The sequence below is a fragment of the Myxine glutinosa genome, chromosome 2 (genome assembly GCF_964187855.1).
Source record: "Myxine glutinosa chromosome 2, kmMyxGlut1.1, whole genome shotgun sequence".
Taxonomy (NCBI): Eukaryota; Metazoa; Chordata; class Myxini; order Myxiniformes; family Myxinidae; genus Myxine; species Myxine glutinosa.
The window spans coordinates 255,657,415-255,682,069 of NC_136262.1; the positions used below are offsets into that span (position 1 = coordinate 255,657,415).

The window sequence follows — 24,655 nt, forward strand, 5'->3', positions numbered from 1 at the left end:
AAGTTTAATGGCGTTTTCAGAGCCGCGAGGCTCTATACACGCCACGAAAATTAAAATAAACACGAATACTTGTTTTTATATTCCGTTCCGACCTCACACGTTTTAACTGTAACAAAAAGGGTCTTTTATTACATGTATTTCTCATTTTCGAGTTTAAATGCCCCCAACGACAACAACAACAACAACAACAACAAAAGGAGGCGGTGTATGTTTTGGAATAGTCGTTAGGGTGTCATGGCGGCTTCCGGTAAGTCACCTTTGAGATGAACTTGTTCTTAGATCTGTTTGGCGAATGTTTTTCTTGTTGTCAACAAAGAATTCCCATAAACAGATAATGTTGTCGTTTTTGGAAACCTGTCAGCAGACATTTTTATCACGATTTATGTGGCTGTGGTTTCAATGGTGTTACGTTAACGATGTTGATAAACATGGAGGATGTTATTATCTGTGCATATTATTATTAAGCTGATGCAATCACCTCCAAACTGTCCTCTTCCACGCTATCCATTCATTCTCCCCTCTCCAGTCACCTCCCAATCCCTCAACTAGCTAGTCTAGCCAGCTAGGCCTTTGCTGATTTATAACTGGGATTTCGTTTCACTTTTTCTTTCTCCTCGTACCAATCATCCACTGCTTCGTTACAAATACAAGTCCTGCGACACATCAGGATACCTTTATGCAGGTAAAACATGCTTGGTGCCTGCTGTCTTTACCTCCGCCACCAAAGGTGGATGGAGGTTATGTTTTCACCCCTGTTTGTCTGTCCGTTTGTTTGTTTGTTTGTGAACAAAATATCTCAAAAAGTTGTGGACGGATTCAGACGAAGTTTGGCAGAGATGTAGCGAATGTGACAAGGACCAAATGATTAGATTTTGGTGAAGATCCGGATTCGGATCCGGCTACTAGAAAATTTTAAGTGATTCTTCACCATTGGGAGATAGGGCGAAAAACGATACATAGCAGGATATCTCAAAAGGTTGTGGACGGATTTGGACAAAACTTGGTGGACCGGTTGGGTGTCCGACAAGGACAAATCGATTCGATTTTGGTGATTATCTGAATATGGATTCGGATATGGGCATTATTTAATTTTTAAGTGATTCTCCACCAATAGGAAATAGGGCCAAAAACAATACATAACAGGACATCTCAAAATGTTATGGATGGATTTGGACGAAACTTGTTGGACAGGTTGTGTGTGAGACAAGGAAGAATCGATTCAATTTTGGTGAAGATCCGAATCCTGATCCAGCTAGTATAATTTTTATGTGATTCTTCACCTTTGAGTGATATGGCCAACCAGGTGGAGGATTGCTTTCTGATGAGTGCCGTTCTAGTTTTCTTTGGAATGGTGAATTACCAAATGTTCTAATTATACCTTTCTGTATAGCTGGCAGGCAAATGTCCGTCCAAAGACGAGTGCCGTGGTTCAGAAGTCATCTGCCCTGCCATCAAACCGGGGCGAGTACGTCATTGCCAAACTGGATGATCTTGTAAACTGGGCACGTCGGGTGAGATCATTTTGAAACGACAAACACCAATTCCAAAATATCTTCTTGTTAAATTGATCTGTAAAGTCAAATTGATATATATATAATATTTGCTATTAACTGAACTATTCCCCACAACTCTCTTAACCTCTTTTCTCAGTCATCTTTGTGGCCAATGACCTTTGGCCTGGCGTGTTGTGCTGTTGAAATGATGCACATGGCGGCACCACGCTATGACATGGACCGCTTTGGGGTCGTATTCCGTGCCTCACCACGACAGGCAGATGTCATGATCGTCGCGGGAACACTTACCAATAAGATGGCACCTGCTCTTCGGAAGGTGTGTGAGGCCCAGAGCTAGGATTTTGCACTGCTTGTGTGCATACAGCCATGCGTTTGTCGTCTTGAAATTTATTGTAAGGAAATTTCATTTGCATCACTTGCACGTCTGTGCATTGTCAACTAATAAATCAGCCAGTTAGTCTCATCCTTTGGCCTCTGTTGTTTTAGGTTTTCGATCAGATGCCTGAACCTCGTTGGGTCATCTCTATGGGCAGGTATAATTTGACACTGGTAATGTGATAGTTACCCTGCACGAGTGAACCGAAGAGTCAGATTAAGGAATTTGTTCACTTCTGTCTGTCTGTCTCCACAAACTTCAGTTTACGATCGAGGAACAAATTGATATCATTTGAGTGTTATATTTTGAACGTGAATCAGAAAACAAACCTGTGATCTCGCAGTACTTTGCCTCTGAATTTGTCCTAATCTTGTGCTCGGAGAGGAGTGATACTTTTTTTTTTTACTCTGTTTGCCTGTGGCAGTCAAACAAAATTGAAAATCATTCCAAACATGAAACTTAATTTTTAGGGATGTTATAAAAGACACAAACAACAAGCACTAATAAGTAATGTAACGTGTTCAATAAGGTGATGTGAAAGATGCTGCATCAACGGTGATAAACTTCAAAAAAAAAAAAAATTCTACAACCTTTAAATCTTTATTTTATTTAAATTAAGTTATAAACTTGAACACTGTAGAACACAAATCGCCTTTTTGGTATTTTCAAAAACCCTTCCATTCAGCCGAATTTAGACAATTTTACGTCATCACGACGAATCAAATTTGCTGCCTGTAGTGTAGAGTGTAGACCCTGCCGCTGTCCTTTTTTTCTCAAGTGCACAGGATAGGGTGTTCCATGAACTCTATTATATTGTTTATTCATTTATTTTTGTATACAAAGTCGAGGCTCGTGATGTTGGCTTAGCGGTTAGGGTGTTGGCTTGGGATCCTAGGATGTTGGCTTCGCGGTTAGGGTGCTGGCTTGGGACCTAGGATCCTGGGTTCGAATCCCGGTCGATCATTGGATTAACACCAGGGGAGTTGACTCAGCCTGTCATCCTTCCGAGGTCGGCAAATTGAGTACCAGCTTGCTGGAATGAACGTGCCGGTGTGTGCCCCGGTTTAAAATAGGTACACCGTATCCCTGCGCGTCGTAAGGGGCAACTAAAGGGTTGGTGTCAGGAAGGGCATCTGGCCATAAAAACATTGCCTCAAAAAGGGATCCATGATGATTGTCATGGGGCCCAAAAGGCTAACCCCCACTCTAGCAGGGAAAATGGCCTTAAAAAGGGATTATTATTTTTTGTATACAAAGTCAAGGCTTGTGTAAGAGCTAAAAGTTTGTTTGTTGAAGTTTGAAGTGAAAAAGTTGCTTGCACCCCATGTTTTTTTTTTTTTTGGACGTGCATTACGTTTTCATTGATAATTGACAAAATAACACTGACTTTTGTAGCTACGATTGACCTGTGTCCTATCATTAGTTGTGCTAATGGAGGAGGATACTACCACTACTCGTATGCGGTGGTACGAGGCTGTGACCGCATCGTACCTGTGGATATCTACGTGCCAGGTGGGTGTTGGGGAGCTGGCTGATGTTGTGCATCATATCCCGAACTTGATATCCTTCAATGTACTCATTTTGTCCGATGTGAACGGCCTCTCCTATCTGCAGGCTGCCCTCCCACAGCCGAGGCATTGCTCTATGGTGTCCTACAACTCCAGAAGAAAATTAAGAGGCAGAAAGTGTTGCTGTTATGGCATCGTAAATAGCAGCATAACAGGTGTGTTTGCAATGTGCCGCCTATAGTTTTCATGATCGTATTCTTTTTGGTTTCAACTTTCACTCCATTTGTCATCCCGTCGACTCTTATCCAGATAAACCGATACGTTGTAGTAATTTAAATGGATTGCTCTTATAAATTCTAAAATACAAGAGATAAACTCGCTTGGAATACGTGATTTTCGAAATTCTGTATGAATGCTAACTAGACCTGTCGTGTGTGTTTGTTTTCAACAACTCGGTTCTGCTTGTTGGGCACTTTTAACCTGCCCTTGCCAGCGTGAAATCTGTAATTTAAATAAACTTTTAAACATCATTTTCAGCATTTGGACAAAAGAATGGCTAGTTCAGGATGGTTAACTACAATTGTGTTCCTGAATGAAAATCAGACTCGTAAAAATATCCATGGAGGAGAGCAGTTGGATTCTTACCATTTCCTGTTGACGTAATTGGTTAGCAGCGGCCATGGTTATAACCCCCCCCCCCCCCCTTTCCACGCCTCCTCCCCCCAAGCCCTCTCCCTCCCACACATCTCCCTGCTCTTAAATGTTGTGTGCTCTCAAGTGTTTGTGTGCTTCCCATTCTCTTGTCTTCCGCTCCCTCTTTTTATATATTTTGTTTGTCTGGTTGATTTGTTTGTGAAGTAAATGTCAGCTCTTTCACGAGCCTCGATTCAGTATACAAAAAAACACACACACACACACACACACACACACACACACACACACACACACACACACACACACACACACACACACACACACACACACACACACACACACACACACACACACACACACACACACACACACACGCTTTCCCTTTCACCAATATATGCAAAAATTGAGTTTAATCTATGTTGTGGTCCCAGAACCAAACAAAAAAGATATACTTGTAACAACACTCACAGCCCAGACAACTCCCACTCCCCCACTCGTCCTCCTCCTCCACTGCCCCACCCCCTCCTCCACTTCCCCGCCCCTCCTCCACCACTACCCCACACAACTCCCACTCTCCCACCCCTCCCCCTCCACTCTCCCACCCCTCCTCCTCCACCACTACCCCAGTCCTTGTTCCCCAACCCTCCTTGTCCTCCCCAACTGAATTCCACCTTCTCCCACCCTCTCCCCTCCTCCTCCTCCCACTCCTTCGCTCTCCTCCCCCAAGGCTGTTAAATTAAAACCAGGACGCAAAACATGCAAGGATGGGGTGGACAAGATGGACACAGAAGGAAGCCATCTGTCCGACTCGTATTTGATATTGAACCAAACCGTGAAGACCCTCAGACATGAATTGTATAATAACTGCAACAGTAAGGACGAGGAAGTTGAGAGCACAGAGGAGGCGGAAATATATATATTTTTGTATCGCAGGTTGCAAGCACAGTGTGGTCATTCTTGTTGAGTCTTTGGTATGACTCGGCTGGGGTCTGAACCACTGACTTCCCAGACTCTGAGCAGACACTCTAACTCTAACACCACTGAATCTGGTTCATGATTATTTGTTTTAATATTCAATTTATGGATATTTTAAACGTTTTATTAATTGCCTGTTATAGTTTTTTTTTTGTATACTGAATCGAGGCTCGTGAAAGAGCTAACATTTACTTCACAAACAAATCAACCAGACAAACAAAATACACAAAAAGAGGGAGCGGAAGACAAGATGGGGAGAGAAGGGGAAGCACACAAACACAACATCCGAGAGCAGGGAGATGTGTGGAAGGGAGAGGGCCCGGGGGGAGGAGGCATGGGAAGGGGGGGGGGGGGGGGAAGGGAGAAGTGTAAAACACAAGGACAAGGATAGTGAGTTTAATAAAAGATAAATTATACATCTTGGTATTTTCTCTCCATCCCTGTGGTTTTAATTGGTAGATATATATTGGTATTGTACAAAATAGGTTCAATTTTTCTCTTCAAGTTTCACATAATGTTGTCTTGATAAATGTTAAATGTTTTTCACTTTTTTTATTTAATTCCTCCTCCCTCCCGCCATTTCCTGTCCTCCCCCCTTTTTGAATTCCAGGTTTTGAGAAACGAATGGCCACTTCTCAGTTGGTATAAGAGTTTCACTCTATGCTGCTCCCTTCATGTACATTACATGAAATTAATTTGTACAGCTTGGGCTTGTATAAATAAACCATTCTGAGGAACTTTCATTCTATTATAATTATATTGCATATTATAAAACCTGAAACACTGACGATGGGTAGCCAAACAACTGATAATGTTAAAATCAGGATTTATTGCAGGAAGTTGGTCATGCTGGAGTTACCATATCAAGGTGGGTTGGGGTTGGGGGGGAGAGGGGGCTGCCGTAAATCCACTTTTCTTTCCGGAAACTGATCATTTTGAGGGGAAAACAATAGTGTCTTCCACAAAGTTTGTACAGTAAATATCACTCATTCACTCGATTTGCAGCTCGTAGTCTTCCGCTTCCTCAATCAGTGTGCACGCCCGAGTTGTCCATTCTTTCTCATCTATCCAGTGCTGTGAGACACAGGTTGCACATGACGTGTATTCATTGCTTATTCACCCCCTGGATTTCATGATGAAAACTATGAAAGCAATGTATCGATACAACACAGTAGAGTAATATTGTGCTGTGATGCCATTCTGTATTCTTTTCTCCATTATTTTGATGTTAATAAAATGGTTTACATGCTTACAAGTCTGTCAGTTTGTCAGGCAAGTTTTAAAACTACTTCATGAAAGTTTGTTACTCCCGCCAGGGAGTAATGCATTCGATCGTGTCTGTCCGTGTGTGTGTTCGTGTGTTTGTGAACAAGATATCTGGAAAAGTTCTGAATGGATTTGGACGAAAGTCGGTGGGATGATTGCCCTTGGGATAAGGAAGAATTGATTACTTTTTGTTGAAGCTCAGGATATTATTCTGGATCCAGGAATTTTTTTTGGGGAATTCTTTTCTGTTTTACTGCATTAAAGCTTTTATTCTTATTCTTAAATGATGTTTTTCTCCTCCAATTCCGAGATATATCAAAATAAATTCTCTGACAGTTAGGGCCTACTTTCTTTTTCATTTATTGTTTTGGGGAGAGGGGATGTTAAACAAAACGTATTATTCCAACTTGACCCACGGCGGGAGTATGCGCTCTACTGAGTGGCGTTCTAGTTTGTTTGTTTTTCAATTACTTTGAGCGGAGTTATTTCTCAAAAAGAGATCATAGTCTGAGACATATGCAGACCGTTTGTTTTTTAAACCTCCGCCACCGAAGATTATGTTTTCACCCGTTTGTCTGAGCACAAAATCTCAGTTATGGACATATTTGGATGAATCTTGGCGGACAGGTTGGGTGTGTGACGAGGACAAATTGATTCGATTTTGGTGAAGATCCAGATCCGGCCGATCAGTGGGATACAAAACGTAAACTGTTTAGTTTGGTGGAGGTATGCTCTCTACCAAGTGCCGTTGTGGTTCAATATATAATCAAGGGGGGTTTTTTTTGTTTGTTTTTTCCAAGTACATGCACTGATATATTGAAAAATCAGGATGATTCCTCAATGTGTGTGCCATCCCTAGGATGGACATTAAACTGGACATCCCATCTGCCGACATAAGCTGGTGGACGTTAAAGATCCCACTGAGTCCTCCACGAGGAGTATGCGAGGTATCGCCAGCACCATGAACAAATTTCTCCTGGGAAGGCAATGGCAAACCACCCGGTATAACCCTTGCTAAGAAACTTCTTCAGCAGCACTGACGCTCCGCAACAGAGTTTGGGGCATCGGAATCGGAATATTGAAAAATTCTAAATTTAACCAAAACCAATTAAATATTGTGAGTATTTTGTTCCCAGACCTTCATAGTGCCTCTTGGTACTTTCATGTCATAGTTTACATTTTTTTGCATGGTTAATACTACGGTCTGGAGACATGGAGACAAAAGGTCTGAAGGTGAATATCGGAAAAAACGAAGGTGATGGCAAGTGGTAAAGCATGTGGTGAGGTGGAAAGAACTGGGAAGTGGCCGTGGGCTGTGTGCAGGAAGGGTGTCGGAGTGAATTCCATTCAATGTACAATGTGCGCTGAGTGGGTTCATCAAAAATGTAGTGGTTTGAGAGGGTCATTAACCAGTGTGGCAGCTACATTCAAGTGTAAGGTGTGCACAGAGGGAGCTACAGATGGAGGAAATGTTAAGTTGGATCTTGGAGACGGTGTGAAGCTGGAAGGTGTGAAAACATTTTGTTACCTAGGAGACATGCTGAATGGAGAAAGTGGATCAGACTCGGCAACGGTTGCTAGAGAGATATGCATGGAAGAAGTTTCGGGAACTGAGTGTCGTGCTGGCGAGAAGGGGAGTGTCGTTAAAGCTGAAGGGAAAGGTGTATGCTGCATGTGTGAGAAGTGTTATGATTTATGGGAGCGAGACATGGGTAATGAACGTCGAGCAGCAACGAAGTCTGGAAAGGGTGGAAATGCGAATGGTTCGGTGGATGTTTGGAGTATAGTTGAGAGAGAGGAAGACAAATGATGAATTGTGAAAGATGATGGGAATAGAGCCTGTGATTGATGCTGTGAAGAGGAACAGGTTGAGATGGTTTGGTCATGTGTTAAGGATGAAAGTGACTGGTTGAGAAGAGTGATGGAAATGAATGTGGAAGGAAGTAGAGGACGGGAAAGACCGAGAAAGACTTGGCTAAAGATGGTCGAAGAAGAAATGCGGGCAAGGGGGTTAACAAGGGGAGATGCAGAAAATAGGGCAAAATGGAGAAGATTGTCATGGGGACCGCAAGGCTAACCCCCGCTCTTGCAGGGAAAATGGCCTTAAAATGCCTGTTATTTGTTGTTGTTGTTAGTACTGCAGTCAAGGATGTATTCTGTGTTCTTCCGTTGGACGAAAGCTAATCGTGTTTGCTGTGCAACATTCAAAGCAAAATTGCATCACGTACCTTTTGTTTTGTTCTCTGCCTTGTCTTGCACTTCTGTCGCTTCCACTTGATGCCAGGAGTCTTTGACCGGTCAAAAGATGCATTTGCCAGTGGAGACAGGCAGAAAAGCGAGAGTCCTCTCTCGGCAGAAGAATACGTTTTATCGACACTTTGCGTGTCATCGATCGAAGAATGGTCGTCCTGTTCAACCTCTTTGCTTTTCCCCTCAACTGCTCGGCCATCGATACCTTCTCTGTCCACGGGTTGCATTTGTTCATTTTTAAAGTCGTTTTTTTGAAGCTTTCTTTCTGGTGTATAGATTTCTACATTTGACTCGACTTCATTGTTGAAATCCAAGTAATTCTTTGTGTTAAAAGAGCTTTTCCTTCTGAAGTCCCTTTTAACTCCGTTTGGTACTTTTTCTTTCCATCTTTTATTTATCGTCATGCTGGAGTTTACCTGCACTCTTTCATGCTTCTCATCCTCATCCTCATCTTCCACAATGCTGTTCGATTCTTCAATGATCGTTTCCAGTGTGGGGTACGTCCAGTCTGGTGCAGACTCACCATTGTGCTCTTCACGATTCTCCAGCAATCGCTTTCCTGCAGGTGGTTCTGGTATACCAGCCAGCTCCACAAGTTCTTCACTTTTTCTCATCATCTCCATGCACTGAAATTTTCTTTCAGATGTATAGATTTCTACCTTTGACTCAAATTCATTCTTGAAATCCAAGGAAGTATTGGCGTTGAAAGAGCTTTTCCTTCTGAAATCCCCTTTGACTCGTTTTAGTGCCTTTTCTTTCCATCCTTTATTTATCGCCATGTTGCTATCTTCGTCTGCCTGTACTTTTTCTTCATACTTTATATACTTATCCTCCATCATAATGCCCTGCGATTCTTCAGGGATTTTTTTCTAGCGTGTGGTATGTCCAGGCTGATGTAGACTTATTCTGCATTTCTTGATGCCCCAGTGATTGCTTTCCTGCAGGTTTTAGCGGTGTCAGAGCCAGCTCCACAACCAATTTACTCATCATCTTCTCCGTGCACTCTCTCTCAAGCTTTTGTTTCCGTTTTGCACATTCTTTTCATTTGACCACTTTCAGATTCTGCAATGGTACAAGGTCAAAATGTGAGGCTGATAAACAATCTGTGCTTTTAATCCATATTTTTAAATTTTTGCCTGCCCTTCCTGGGGATAGGTTGATCATGACAGAAAACGTCATTGAAACATGCAGTCCATGATTTTATTGTTACTTCTTCTTTTCATCCTAATGCTTTAAAATCTACAAACATGCAAAACCCCTCCACACCACTCCAAAATGCCCATTGGCAGGTCCATTGTTGATGCGACTTTAAGAAGCCGCTGGAGGCATTATGTTTTCGGGGTTGCCCATCCGACTGTCCGTCCGTCCGTGATAGGTTTTCGTTTCTACCATAACTTGAGAACAGCTGAAGGGATCCAAGTCAAACTTGGTGCAGGCATGTATAATAAAGTGAAGATTAACTGATTAGCTTTTAGGGTCACAAGGTCAAAGTTCAATGGTCAGAGGTCATGTTAGATGAAAATCCTTTCACTCTGATAACTTGTCAACTCGTGATGGGATTTTGACGAAAGTTTGTACAATGATGCAAAGATGAACTGATTTGATTTTGGGGTCAATATGGCAAAGGTCAAAGTCTCTGATAGGTTGATAACTTGAGAATGGCTGAAGAGATCCAAGTCAAACCTGGTGCAGGTATGGATAATAAAGTGAAGATCAAATGATTAGCTTTTAGGGTCACAAGGTCGAAGTTCAATGGTCAGAGGTCATACAACAACATGCATTTTAAGGCCATTTTCCCTGCTAGAGCGGGGGTTAGCCTTGCGGTCCCCATGACAATCTTCTCCATTTTGCCCTATTTTCTGCATCTCTCCTTGTTAACCCCCTCGCCCGCATTTCTTCTTCCACCATCTTTAGCCAAGTCTTTCTCGGTCTTCCCCGTCCTCTACTTCCTTCTACATTCATTTCCATCATTCTTCTCAACCAGTCACTTTCATCCTTCCTCAACACATGACCAAACCATCTCAACCTTAGGTCATGTTAGAGGACCATCAAGTCATGAGGTCATGTTAGATGAAAATCCTTTCACTCTGATAACTTGTCAACTAGTGATGGGATTTTGACCAAAGTTTGTACAAGTATATATTATGATGCAAAGATGAACTGATTTGAATTTGGGGTCAATATGGCAAAGGTCAAAGTCTCTGATAGGTTGATAACTTGAGAATGGCTGAAGGGATCCAAGTCAAACTTGGTGCAGGTATGTATAATATAAAGATGAACTGATTATATTTGGGGTCAAGGGTCAGAGGTCATGGAAGATTAAAATCCTTTTACCACGATAACATATGAACCAGTGATGGAGTTTTGACCAAAGTTAGTACCAGTATGCATTTTGATGCAAAGATGAACCGATTTGATTTTGGGTTCTAGAGGTCAAAGGTCAGAGTCTAATAGGTATATTACTTGAGAACGATTGAAGGGATCAAATTCAAACTTTGTACATGTATGTATAATGATGTAAAGATTAACTGATTCGATTTTGGGGTAAACTGGTCAGAGGTCATGTCAGGTAAAAATGTGATACTTGAGAAGAGCTTAAGGGATTTAAATCAAACTTGGTACAAGTATGTATAATGATTTAATAATGTGGGTGGAGGCATATCGGTCGACGTCAGAGTGGCGTTCTAGTCCTCTTCTTGTTTTACTCTCTATGAGTGGACGCAACTTTGGGTTAATTCCTGAGTCCTCTTCTTATTGTACTCTCTGAGTGGACGCAACTTTGGGTTAATTCCTGTTAGCGACGGCCGCCGCTATTTTACAGCAGTGAAAACAACTCTTCAGCAACGAGTTGAATGCCGCTGCTGGCTGTGATACTGTTCATATTTGTTGTTGTGCCGTCTGCCCAAATGTCGTTCAATTATCTGTAAAGTCTTAGCACTTGCTTAACATCGTTGTGAGGTCAAATTCATTGTGATTGGGCAATAATCCATCATCGCTTCTGATATTAAATCCTTCCTTTTCTCCAATGGCTTTATCTCTGTTCATCAATTTGGATTCAGACCATTCTGACCACTCTACTTTAGACATGCTGTTTCTGCTGTCTCAACAATGGATGGAGGTCCTCAATGACAAACAGGAAATCAGCCGTCTCCCTTGACATATTTCGTACCTTCGATACGGTCTGGCACCCTGCTCTGCTCACCAAAGTCTCCTCTTATGGTATCCATGAATATCTACATGCATGGCTTCCTCTCCTCCTTTCTCCTGTTGTAGTCAAGATGTGGCTCCAAATGGAATTCTTTCATCTCTCCTTCCTGTCCAGGCTGGAGTTCCCCAAGGCAGTGTTCTGGGCCCTGTGCTTTTTCTGGTCTTCATCAATGATCTCTCCGACTCTCGACAAAATCCTCTATATCTCTTTGCTGATGACTCCACTCTCTGCCGCTCCATATCTCAACCCTCATATCAGCAGTCGGCAGCTTCTTCACTCTTTCCAGACCTGGACAAAATCACAAACTGGTCAAACAAGTGGAACATGTCTTTCAATCCTGAATGCCTCAACATGCATGCCTCTTCATGCATCAGAACATGCCTCCTCACTCTCTGCAGATCTGGACAAAATCGCAAACTGATCAAACAAGTGGAACATGTCTTTCAATCCTGACAAATCTCACACTCTCACGATGTCTCTCCGAAAAGACCGTCTGGACAACCCTCCAATCTACTTTCTCAACAATTCTCGAAGAAGTTCCGTCACTCAAGCTTGTGAGTCTCACTATCTGCCATGATCTTTCCTGGGAAAACCAAATTTCCAAGCTGGCCTCGAAAACCAGTTGCCGACTGGGCATCTTCCATCGTGCGAAGTCCTTTCTTGGCTCACCTGAGCTCCTCACCACATAAAAGCCTTTATCCACAGCTTGATGGAATACTGCTGTCCTCTCTGGGCTGGTGCTCCTGCCTCACACCGAGACCCTCTTCACGCTGTCGTAAACAAGGCTTTTAGAATCATTGGAATCTCCCGCGATGAAGCCGATTCTGAGGGCCATTCACTCTCTCACCGCAGGCAGGTTGTTGGTCTTTCTGTCTTCTACCAGCTCCTCTCCTGCCTTGCACCCCCTGCTCTGTGCCCTGTCCCCCAAATATTTTGTGGTAAAACTGCCAAAAGCAACACTCTCTCCTCACCTTCACTCTTTCATTCCTCTGTTTCCCACCTCTGTAACTCCCTCATTCTCTTCAATCCCACTCCTCCCTCCAACTCTTCAAAACAGCTGTTCACCATTATCTCTTATCTTCTCCCATCCAGAACCTTGATATTTTCTACCCCTGTCAATCCACCCAAAATTCACCTTTTTCAAATTCCGTTTTTCTTTCCAGAAAGTCCTAGTCGTGTCCATTTGTTTTATACCGTTTCCCTCTCCCAGCCCCACCCTTCCACACTTTCCCTGTTCTCAACCTTTGTTGTGCTTCCCTCATTCTCCGTCTCTTGTCTCCCGCTCCTTTTAGTTTGTTTTATTGTGTTTGTGTTTTATGTGTTGCTCTTACACGAGCCTCGACTTTGTATACAAAAACAACAACAACCTGTCACGAGTCAATTTATAGACCATCTTCCTCCCACCATCCTCTTCCAACTTATTGTACACCTCATCTTCCATATCATTCCTCACCTTATCCACAGCTCTCCTTGCTGCCTTCTTCTTTTGCCCATACACATGCAGCAACCCTGCATCGGGCTGCCTCCCTCTATCCTTGATCTTCAATATCCTCTTCACGTGACTCGTGGTGGTCCCTCTCGGCTCTCCCCCCGTTGGTATTTTTGTGCACATAAGATTGTTCACGGTTCTGTTTAAATATTATTTAAATATGTATAACCTTTCCCCTTCAGTGTTTTACTCAGTGGTATTTTACAACACGCTGTTTTTCTTCCTATTTAAAAGGCTTTTCTCAATTTCCTCTCCAACTCATTCCACCTCAAAAAAAAGAAATTCAATATCTTATACGTCTCCCTCACTACATGGTCTAAATTCACATTCATTCCATCCCTCCTCCATCATTCTGAACCGGATTGCTAACTTGAAAATCACAACAAACCCAATTTGTTTTCAATGTTCGTCTTTCATTAATCATCCACTTTCTAAACTCCCCTCTTGCCCCTCCCATCCAAATCCCTCCCCTTGCACCTACACTCCTAAACTCCCCCCTTGCCCCGCCACTCTTAAACTCCCCCCCTACCCCTCCACTCCTGAACTCCCCCCTTGCCCTTCCACTCCTGAACTCCCCCCTTGCCCTTCCCCTCCTAAACTCCCCCCTCACTCCTCCCCTTCAAAACTCCCCCCCAACCCCTCCCATTCAAATCTCCCCCCATACCATTCCTCTCCAATTCTCCCTCCTCCCCCCTCCTCCTCAAAGCTGCCTCCTCCCCACTTCGTCTCCCTTCTATCTCATACCTCCACCCCCCCCCCCAACCTTCTTCTTTCCTCTGCCCCCCCTCAAACAACCCCTCTCTGTGCCTCATCCCTTCACCTTCAAACCTTTCATCCTCCTCATCCTTCCCTTTCTTGGAACTCTTCTGCAATCGCTGACACACTAACAACTGCTCTCCCTACCTCCCCCTCTCATCCTTCATCTTACCCTACTCCTCCCCTCCCCTGTCCTGTACCCGATGCTCCCCCTCTCTCTTCATTAACGGTATGGACCTCAAACATCCGGGGCCTTCGCTCAAACCTGACTGATCTCTCCATACAGGTTGCTTCTGACAATCCAGACTTGATCTGCTTAACAGAGACTTTCCTCCTTCAAGATGTCTCTGATTCCTTAATATCTCTTCCTGGTTACTCCCTCCTCCGGTATGATAGACCTGAGCCTTGGCCTGGTGGTGGGGTGGCTATCTTTATCAAAAACTCTCTTCCTCACTCTCCGTGCACTGCCCTCTCTCCTCCTCACCCCCAGGAGTACCTCTGGCTACGGCTTCCTCTCCGCTCCCACCTTTTGTTCATATGTGTTCTGGACCGTCCCCCAAACAGTGATGACTCCATCTACATTTCACTGTCTGACAACATGGACCAACTTCTATCCACTCATCCCAACTCTCTCTTCCTCATATGTGGTGACTTCAATTGTCATCATGCCACCTGGTTGGGTGTGGGTTCCTCTCTCACCAGTCATGGCACCTCAGCAAAGGACTTCTGTGACTCACTGGGATTGACACAATCTGTCAATTTCCCGACCCGGATCTCAGCCAATGGAGTATCTTCTCTTCTAGACTTGGTTATGACTAACTTCCCTGCTAATGTCTGCTGCTCTTCTTCTGCTCCAATCGGTTCTTCTGATCATGTGCTTGTCAAAGTGGACATCTCTCTGGCCATTCTCAGAGAGCCTCCTCAGCATCGGCGAGTCTGGCATTTCACTCAGGCCGACTGGGACGGTCTTCAAGCAGCCATCAATCGTCTGGATTGGTCTCCCATCTCCACTGCCTCTGACATCAATTCTTCCTGGGAATTCTTCCAAAGCAAACTGATCTCTCTCATGCACAGATTTATCCCATCTCGCCTTCAGTTGTCTTACCCGGCGTTGCCTGGCGGGGGAAGGGAGACCCGAACATTCCCAACCCGTACATTCGCCCTCTCGACTCAAGCTCACTCGGACAAAAGCCTCGCACAAATTACACCGTGAAGGCCCAATGGTCATGTCTATGCCACAATTCACGGGCTCACTGAATTGAAAATATATAGAACGCTCATACTCCGTGAAAAGTGAAGCCGCCGTGTCGCCATCTTGGTCAGCATGACTCGACCAACTCGCTTTGCGGATCTCGTTTTGTGCGGCAAGAAACTGCTCCAATCGGTTACGGAAGGGTTGTGGAAAGACGTTTCACAGCTGTTTCAAAGACATTTAATTCATATCGCACAAAATCGATACAAAACACGATCGCATAAAAGGTGAAGTGACGTGTGACGGGATGGAACATCACGTGATCGCTCTGAGCGAATCAGTCTGGCGGCGGGAATGGAACATCACGAGTAGTGTATATATGTTGCTTCTGGGACACACTCATTTTCCCATTGACTTACATGTTAATTTTCCTCTTAACCTCATTGCCCATTAACACCTCTATTTCTCCCACCCTCATCTTTATGAACCTTTTGTCTATAGTACCTATCCTTAATGTTGTTCATTAGACCACTCAAACACTACAAATATTTGTTTTCTCTTATAGACCTATAATCCTTCTTCTACATATCATCTGGCAGATTATCTTTGACCCACTCAAACATCGACCCATTCACTTCCATGTTAATTTTCTTCTCACCTCTTTACGAACCTTTTAGCCTTTTGATACTCAAACAATGATTCTCCCTTGGTCTTATGGTACTCTTACTATCAATGATCCCGAGTAGACCACTCAAACATTGATCCTACAAATATTTGTTTATGCGTGGGAAATAATTTAATTATCTTGCCACTCCCTTCACCATCTAATATATTAACAAAAAAGATGTTTGAGTTTGGTTCTTTATTAAGATATTTTAACTGAGCTAAGATAAAATGGTAAACCTCCCTCAATGTTCTTGTTTGAGCGCCTCCAGTGCCACATACCATTTTTAAATTAAAGTATATATTTTCCTGACAACCATCAAAGTTTTCCGTCCACTCAAAAATATTTCCATCTTTTTTACCCAATTCACCGGTATTTAAATTAATTATCTTATTTGTTTTGTAAATTTTTTTACCAGTTGTCTTTTCAATTATACCTATTTGATATTTTTCACATTCGTTATGTTTACCATTTATATACCAAGGTTGATTACACCTCCACTCTTTAGTCTGGTTGGTACTTGGTTCTATCATTTATATAATAGTAAAAAGGCGGCGGTAGCCCGTTAAAATCCCTAACCCCCCCTTTTTTAACTTATCACTTATATACTTATATAACCATAAGGGAGACTATCAATTCCATTTTCTAAAATAAACCTCTCATCATCAAAAGCCCCCAATGCTTTCTTATTCACCTCTTCTGAATATAATTTATGTTTATAACTTCTTATTCCATTAATCTTTCTAAACTCTTCTTTCTTTGTTGTTAAACAGTTATAATAATCCTTAAAGTTTATTGTTTCTTTAATAACATTTTTCTTTACACCTTTTAACTTCTTATCAGTTTTTTCAACGTTATTCACAATGTATTTATAAGCATAAGCCTTAGACCTCAATCCCACAAATTCACTCATGACATTTCCTCCTAATTCATCCTTAAACTTTCCAATCATCTTTTTATTTTTAGAAGAGAACAACTCACTCTCTGGACTGTAATTACTAGTGTCATAGATATTAATGTCCTTTTTCATGTCTGAATAAACATCATCAGTATTAATTTGTAAAATAAAACTATCTGTATCCATATAAAGTAGATTAACATCATTTTGATATTTATTCCTCAAGTTATTATAAAAGTAATCATACATTAATGACTTTGATAAATCAAGAATTGATGTTCCAATATAAATAGGTTTGTCCATTTCAATACTCTCTTTAATCAAATGGATCGCACAAAAGTTCTCAGTAAAGACCTCAGCTCTAGTAAAACTCGGTCTATTAATTAATTTTGATGCTTGTTTCCAAGATGTTGATAGTCTGATATTTTGTCTTTTCCTCACATTTTCCATGGTCTTACCAAAGACCGCATTATTCATCAATTTATAAAAGTCTTTCTCAAAATCTGTTTTTGACTCTGTTCTTCTTTGTGTATTAAAATCAATGTACCCCTTTAACCAATGACTTTGCTTGAACTTTAGAACCCTATGAATCTTCTCTACTCTTAGACCTTTTGATAAATATTGTCACAAATTTCTTTGGTGTAGAACATAATTTTTCTTGTTATATAATGTAGTAAGTAATTTTTCTGTTGATTCACCTATATTAAATGATTGTTGATAATCACTTAACCACTCCTTCTTTGGACTTTCCTTTTCACAAGCAAATGGGAGATCTTTGTGTAGGTTATGGAGTTCCTCTGGATATTTCAAATCGACCTCAAAATAATAACCAACCTTTGAATCATCCAATTCTTTTCGTGTAGAGATACATACATCTTGTAAAACCTTTTTGTAATCTTTTTCCTTTACCCATCTAAGTTTTCCATAAGGAAGAGCCTGAGACATTGCCCAGCCATACAGGTTGTTTGCATCACAATACATCAAGTAGGAGCTCTCTACCGATGGATCATAATTTGGAATGTACTTGTTATTTGCTTTAGCATATCTCTTTGAACAGACTTGTGAAATTCCTCCTCTCTTTGCCTTTTCAATCATCAAAAGCATATCAACATCGGTTATTAAATCCAAAGCTTGTTTTGTCATTTTCAACATCGCGCTCCAAGCCAATCCAGGAGCAGTGTAATAGTGAGCAGGATCCAATCCATATCCAGAATGACAGATTGTTCTGAAAGCCTCAAACACATCAGCCAACAAAAGCACATCAGTTTTGAGGTACAAATCGTGATACTCACCAAGATTCTTAATGTTATATTTTTTCCAAACATTTTGTGCATGTACATAATCTTTATCAGATATATGACTATTATTTAATTTGTAATAGAAATTTTCTTTTAAAGGAAGTTGTGTTTCATTGAATCTCTCAAATGAGTCCATATAGTCATAGGGGTAAATTCCCTTTTGTGTTAGTAAATCTTTATCTGAAAAATACTCTGAAAGACATGGAAACTCTTTTAGATTTTGAACCAAGTTAGCCAATGGACTTGCCATGAATTTAAATGTATCAAGAAATCTAATATGAGTAATAGGAGATGTGTGAATTGTTTTTGTGAATGAAATGTATTTCTGATCCGTGTTTGGAATTGCTGAGATACTTACAGAAGTCTTTGAGAGTTCCTTGATAAATAGATGTGTATCATAATGAGCGTTGTTATGAAGAAAAACAGGAATGAAAGAGGGGAGTTGATAATTAATATTACAACATTGATGAGCCGGACCTCTATATTTACCAGCGAGATGACAATGGTCTCTAACCTTTAGACCTTTACCAATTTTCTTCTCACAAATATGACAGGCAGCCTTTGGCTGTCTAAATTCTCTTTTTTCTTTACTTGTTAAGGACATTGGTTTATTGGTTTCTCTCATTATCTTGGTTAATCGAACACAGTCTTTTTCTAGTCGTTTCACAAACTCCTCTGGGGTATTTGAGCCTCTATACATCTCTAACTTGTTATATTCATCACGAACGGATGATTTGATATAATAACAAAAACCACAAGGAGTATGTTTTTGATATTTATTTGTGTATGATTCTTTTGGATCTGGAGAAGCAGTATCAATTTTTTCTAAAATACTTTCAAAATCAGCATATATAACAAATGGATGTTTTATTGTTTTCTTTTCATCTTTGAATGTGATCTTTGAGCCTTTTTTAGGCATGTTGATTACCGTTGATTTATGTTCACCACAATAATTTGAATGTTTATCTAATCTTTCTTGTGTATGGAAGAAGTTAAGACAACGCATACAAATATATATTTTATTTGTTCTTTTACATACTTGTGGTTTTATTAATTTTGTAATATCTTTGATGGATGTATAATGTGAATTTTCGTCTGAATTAAAATATAGAAGATTAATATGAGTTTGTTTACAATTGTCAGAAAGCTTTAAAACCTGAATGTTGTTTGTTTCTGTTAGACCATAAACATTAACTGATAAATTATTCAACTTGTCAAATTTAGGAATATCATTTAAAGTCATCGGAAACTTTAGATCTTTCGTATTTAATGTATTCTCATATTTTTTATAATGAGATACTCTTTCATCATGAAAATGTGGAGGATGTAAGTGTGCTAGAATAGACCAGAGAAAACATTTATTGTCTTTATTTTTGATATTGATAACTGCTTTTCTATTTTTGATAACACTGGGTAAATCAATGTAAGAAGAAGCTTTTAGAGGATCTGATTTAAGAATATGAATGTCTATGTAAATAATTTTTCCTATATTGAATCCACTTCCTACGATTGAATTATCCACATCTTGCTCTTGTTTAATAAGTTCATCATAGACTCCTGATGTTTTAAGATCTTGATATGAAGATATAAAGTGTGGCTCAGTTCTCATGTATGGTGTATCTATAACTCCTTTGTCCTTTGTCATTTCTAATTTTACTCCCATATAAAATTTAAGTGGTTTCATTTCTTTTAGTGTTTTTTCAATCAACGTTTGAACAGCAGGTTTAACTATTTCTACAGCATCAACTATAGACTCTGGTTCAGGAGGTTTGAAGTTAGACTCTTATTTTAATATGTCCTTTGAATGCACCATCAGAGTTTTTAGTTGTGATAAAATTTGATAAATGTTGATTTGTTTTAAGATGGATTTCGAAGCCTTTCTTGAGGATATTTTTATTACAGGCAGAACAGTGTTTTGTTTCCTTCTGAATAGGAGATAGTAGGTGAAGTAGATTAAATGTGTGTTTGTTAGTTTTAAGGTGTCTTTTGTATTGTTTATATTCTTGTTCACAAACGTCGCAATACGTTGCTTTGATCATATTTATATAGCAAAATTATACTTAAAGTAAAACACCTTTTTGGACGCTTTTTTAAAGATGAAACTGTGCTTAAAGTAAAACACTTATAGAAGAAAGTGCCTTTTTACAGGCTTTTTATATATATATATATATTTTTTATTTATTTATTTATTTATTTATATATTTATAAATATTTTATTTTTATTTATAATTATAAGGCTTATTTATAAGGCTTAATTATAAGGCTTAATTATAAGCTTAATTATAAGCTTAAGCTTAAGGCTTAATTATAAGGCTATAATTATAAGGCTTATATTTATTTATTTTTTATTTATATTTTTTTATATATGAAACTATACTTAAACTAAAACACTTTTTCAGTCAGAATCATCTGAGTCATAACTATCACATGAATACTCAGAATCATACTCAGTCATCAATAAAGCTACTCTCATAACTATCATTTGAGCACAAACTATTAGCATCATAACTATCATTTGAGTTCAATGAAATACTATCATCACCATCGTCCGAGTTCAATGAAATGCTATCATCACTATCGTCCGAGTTCAATAAAATAGTAAAATCTTCACTGCTGTAATGACTCATTTAATTAGCAGGAAAAACATTCCCATCAATATCTATATACTTTCTTTCATTAACAGATTCAATCTCTACATTTTTAATATCAAAAGTTATCTTTAAATAATCTCTAACTATCATAGAACGAAATGACATTTCACCAGAAATATTAACATCATTCATTTTACTTATATCTACACCCTTTGGATTATTAAAGTAAATACAAATTTCTCCACGAGTATTGTTGATGGTCTTATCATTCTTTTTCAAAGTATCGCGATCGATCACTTTTTCAAGCTTTGAATAAATTGCCAGGAGTAGAGGAGAAACTTTTGTTAGATTTATTTAATGGATGTCTTTCCAGGTATAGTTAGAGCTCTTCCTTTAAATGAAATAGAGGGGCTCATGTTATTTTTCATAACTGGTTTTACCCAAAAATTTCCATATTTATCTTTGTTCAATTTAACATCTTTGACATATTTTTCTCTATCTTTCACCAGCATCCCCCCAAACTAAGGGATGTTGATTCTACGAATCAAGTAGAGATTGATTGAAATTTGTCTTTTGTGCTTTGAAACATTGTATTTATTAATGAATAAACTTGCGTTTAGTTTAAGTAAAAATTTACCATATAAATATGATAAGTTCTGAAGGATATTTAGAATTTCCAGACTCTCCATATGATAAATTAGAGAATTGTCCGGCTTGTGATAGAATAGGGCTTAATAATGAGGGTTCATATAAACAATGTATTTTCTGTGATTTAATTTTAATTAATGATAATAAAAAATATATAAAAATATATCTCTTTTAAATTAGAACCAAAAATGAATTACTTTACAAGATTAATAAGAGAGATGAATGTTAAGTATTGTGATGATAATACACCATTTCTTTCAAGGGAAGAGACTATTTGTATTGAGGAAATGTATAAGGGTTTAATGATATTTATTATTCAAAATAATTTTAATGGAAATGTTAATACAAGATACTATATAAATAAAATAATGAATTATTTTGAAATTAAACCTGAACTCAGGATAAAATATAGAGTTTCTAAAATAGCTCAAAAAAAGTTAGATGACTTGTTTTCCAAATATATAAATGAATGATTTTTTACCCGTTTGGGAAAATAAGATAAAATTTAATAACCATAAAAACATTCCAAATTCATTGAGATGTCTAATAGTTGGTTCAAGCGGATGTGGAAAAACCTGTTTACTTTTAAAGATGCTCCTTGGTCCTAATTTTTTAGATTATGATAATTTAATAATTTTTACGAAGTCAAGTTTTCAACCCGAGTATCAACTACTATCACAAGGTTTTAATGCGGGTCTTAAAAAGGAAGACATTATCGGTTTATTTAAACTTCAAAACAAACTAAATGATTATAATATTGAAGATATAATACAATTATTTTGTGATACACAGAAATCAAAATCGAAACCAAAACCCATAACTTGTATTCTCAGTGATAATACGGATGATATACCTTCACCTCAAGATTTAGATAAATCAAAAAAGAACCTCGTTATCTTTGATGATTGTGTTAATGAGAGAAACCAAACAGTAATGGACAGCTACTATACAAGAGGGAGACATTCTTCTTGTAATTGTATTTATCTTAGTCAGTCATATTTTCCAACTCCCTCGACGCTCAATAAGAAACAATGCCAATACTTTTATTTTATTTAAGCTAAGTTAAATTCAATAGATGTAAAAAAAATTTGGAGAGATAATTGCTCTACGTTATGTAGTAAAAAAGAATTTGAAAATTATATGAAACACGTTTGGAAAATATAAATATATTGTTGTGAAACAAGATGAGATATTAAAGGATGTATTTTTATTTTAAACATAATTACATATATAAATGATAACTATTATTATTAATCTTGTGGGTAAATCTGCTTCAGGAAAAAACTTTCATAAATCTAAACTCTTGAATAGTAAAAATGAAAAGATTGTAAGTTTTTTTTTTTTTAAACACCCTATGATTCGTTTTGTGAGTACTACAACCAGAGCAAAGCGACCAGGAGAAGTAGAAGGGAAAGATTATTACTACATTTCAATGGAGGAACATATGCGATTGAGGAACGAAGGTCAAATATTTGAGGAGGTCTCTCTTGGTTCTACAAAATATTCACATTGTAAGAGTGAGTTAAATAAAGTAAAATCTAATGGTCTTGGGATTTTAGAAACTAATCCTGAAGGAATGAGACAAATTATTAAACAATTGTGTGGTGATGGAGTTAAGATTTTATCATTCGGTTTTGATATCGATGAGGAGACAACGCAAACGTATGAAAAGCAGAGATACAAGTATTAGTGAAGAAGAAATAACAACTCGTATTAATACCAATAAAGAATTTGATGAAATATTTAAAGAAAAGGATTTATTTCAACACATTTACTATAATGATGAAGAAAAGGAACATTTTCCCATTGACCTTTACAATTCATTAAATGATATTTTTCAAAACTAAATGAATGCCGAAGAAAGAGCAAGAAAGTTTAAGGAACATCAACAATTAGTTTCAAAAGTTGTTAAACAACAGGAAGGGATAAAGAAGAAACGGAGACAAAAACTGACTGGCGAAGAAGTCTTTGAAAGAAAACGAGAAATTCTTTAAACCACTTTTGAAAACTCAACACTCACCTACAGTTCCCACAGTAGAATTTACTCCAAAAAAACTTCAAATGATCAAAGATTTTAGTGAAATGACAGAGCAAGAACTTGGAGAATTACAATATGATGATGAAGGATTATTTCGGAAACTTGAGGTAAATCAACCACCTAATTATGTTGTGGAAGCTCTTCAAAACAATGAATATTCGGCGGGTTCAAAAACCAGAGCAGGTCTCATTCCAACAGAAGAACCAGCACAGTTCCATCTTGTGAAAGAAAAGTTATTGATATTTAATGATAAATTGGTGTTCTTAAGTTCTGCTCAACCAAATGTTGAATTAACTCCAAGATTAATTTTTCTTCTAACAAACTCCGGATTCAGCGGTTCAAAATATTTTGAGGAACCACTTGATATGGAAAGAGAGGAAGATAGGGTATATATTGATTTACTAAATGCACTTGATTATAGAGTTTCTGTTGCTGGTAAAAGTAAGAAGAATGAGAAGGAGAAACATATTATTGATGCTTTAAGTAAGCTTGGTTCGGGTGTTAGCTTTCTTCCAAATGACCCATCACAATTAGTTAATAGGTTATTATTGTTGTAAGGTAGTAAGAAGGCTGGAAACAACAATTGTTTTAATGAAGCATCCGCCATTTTAGATCAGTTGATGAATATGAAAATAATTAATAAATGTCAATACAAAGATATTTTATTAGATATTAAATAAGATGAGAAGCACAATTCTTAGTTTTAATTTCACAACGAGTGATTACACAGCTTCATTCCCTTACCCACTACAACTTGACCCCCTTGTCTCATATGAGGCTTCTTTATTGTCGATGGAAACTTATAATACACTTTTTAATATCACAGAGAAAAACAACAAGTTTAGTTATAATCCAGGAAGTGAATATAAAACTATAACCGTTTCACCCGGAGCTTACGAGATTTCTCAAATATCTTCTGAGGTCTCTCGCCTTATGAAAGAAAAAGGTGATGAACCCAAAAATATGGTAATAGATATTCAAAAACACACTTCAAAATCAACTATTAAACTTAAAAATAATTATAAAGTTGATTTCACGATTGAAAATTCGTTTAGAGAGCTATTGGGTTTCTCTTCAAAAAAGATTGAAAATAACGGGACGTTTTACAGTGATAATGTTATCCAAATATCCTCCGGTATAAATTCAGTATTAATTCATTGTGATTTGATTGATGGTGCTTATAACGATGGAATAAGAACAAATACAATATTTTCATTCAGTGCATACTCAACCCCGATTGGTTATAAATTTAATATGGAACCAAAAAATCTTGTCTATTTACCTGTGTCAGGAAAAACCATATACAGAGTAAATTTTAGGATAACCGACC

General features: G+C 38.6%; 2 protein-coding genes across 2 annotated transcripts in view; one reads left to right on the plus strand and one right to left on the minus strand.

Annotated features, from left to right (window-relative positions):
- The first annotated feature begins 196 nt into the window (after nucleotides 1–196).
- Nucleotides 197–6,282, plus strand: LOC137420640 (NADH dehydrogenase [ubiquinone] iron-sulfur protein 7, mitochondrial). Its single transcript, XM_068105875.2, has 8 exons — nucleotides 197–247; nucleotides 652–682; nucleotides 1,391–1,511; nucleotides 1,651–1,830; nucleotides 2,001–2,047; nucleotides 3,314–3,402; nucleotides 3,505–3,613; nucleotides 5,638–6,282. The coding sequence occupies exons 1-7, from the start codon at nucleotides 235–237 to the stop codon at nucleotides 3,600–3,602; spliced, it is 579 nt and encodes a 192-aa protein (XP_067961976.1). The 5' UTR covers nucleotides 197–234; the 3' UTR covers nucleotides 3,603–3,613; nucleotides 5,638–6,282.
- The window catches only part of LOC137420657 (uncharacterized), a 71,453-nt gene continuing 52,634 nt past the window's right edge, over nucleotides 5,837–24,655 (minus strand). The window contains exons 2-3 of the mRNA XM_078772468.1: nucleotides 8,522–9,605; nucleotides 5,837–6,101 (exon numbers count right to left, since the gene is read on the minus strand). Coding sequence (XP_078628594.1) covers nucleotides 6,018–6,101; nucleotides 8,522–9,382 — 945 coding nt within the window. The 5' untranslated portion in view covers nucleotides 9,383–9,605 and the 3' untranslated portion in view covers nucleotides 5,837–6,017. The remainder of the gene's footprint in view (nucleotides 6,102–8,521; nucleotides 9,606–24,655) is intronic.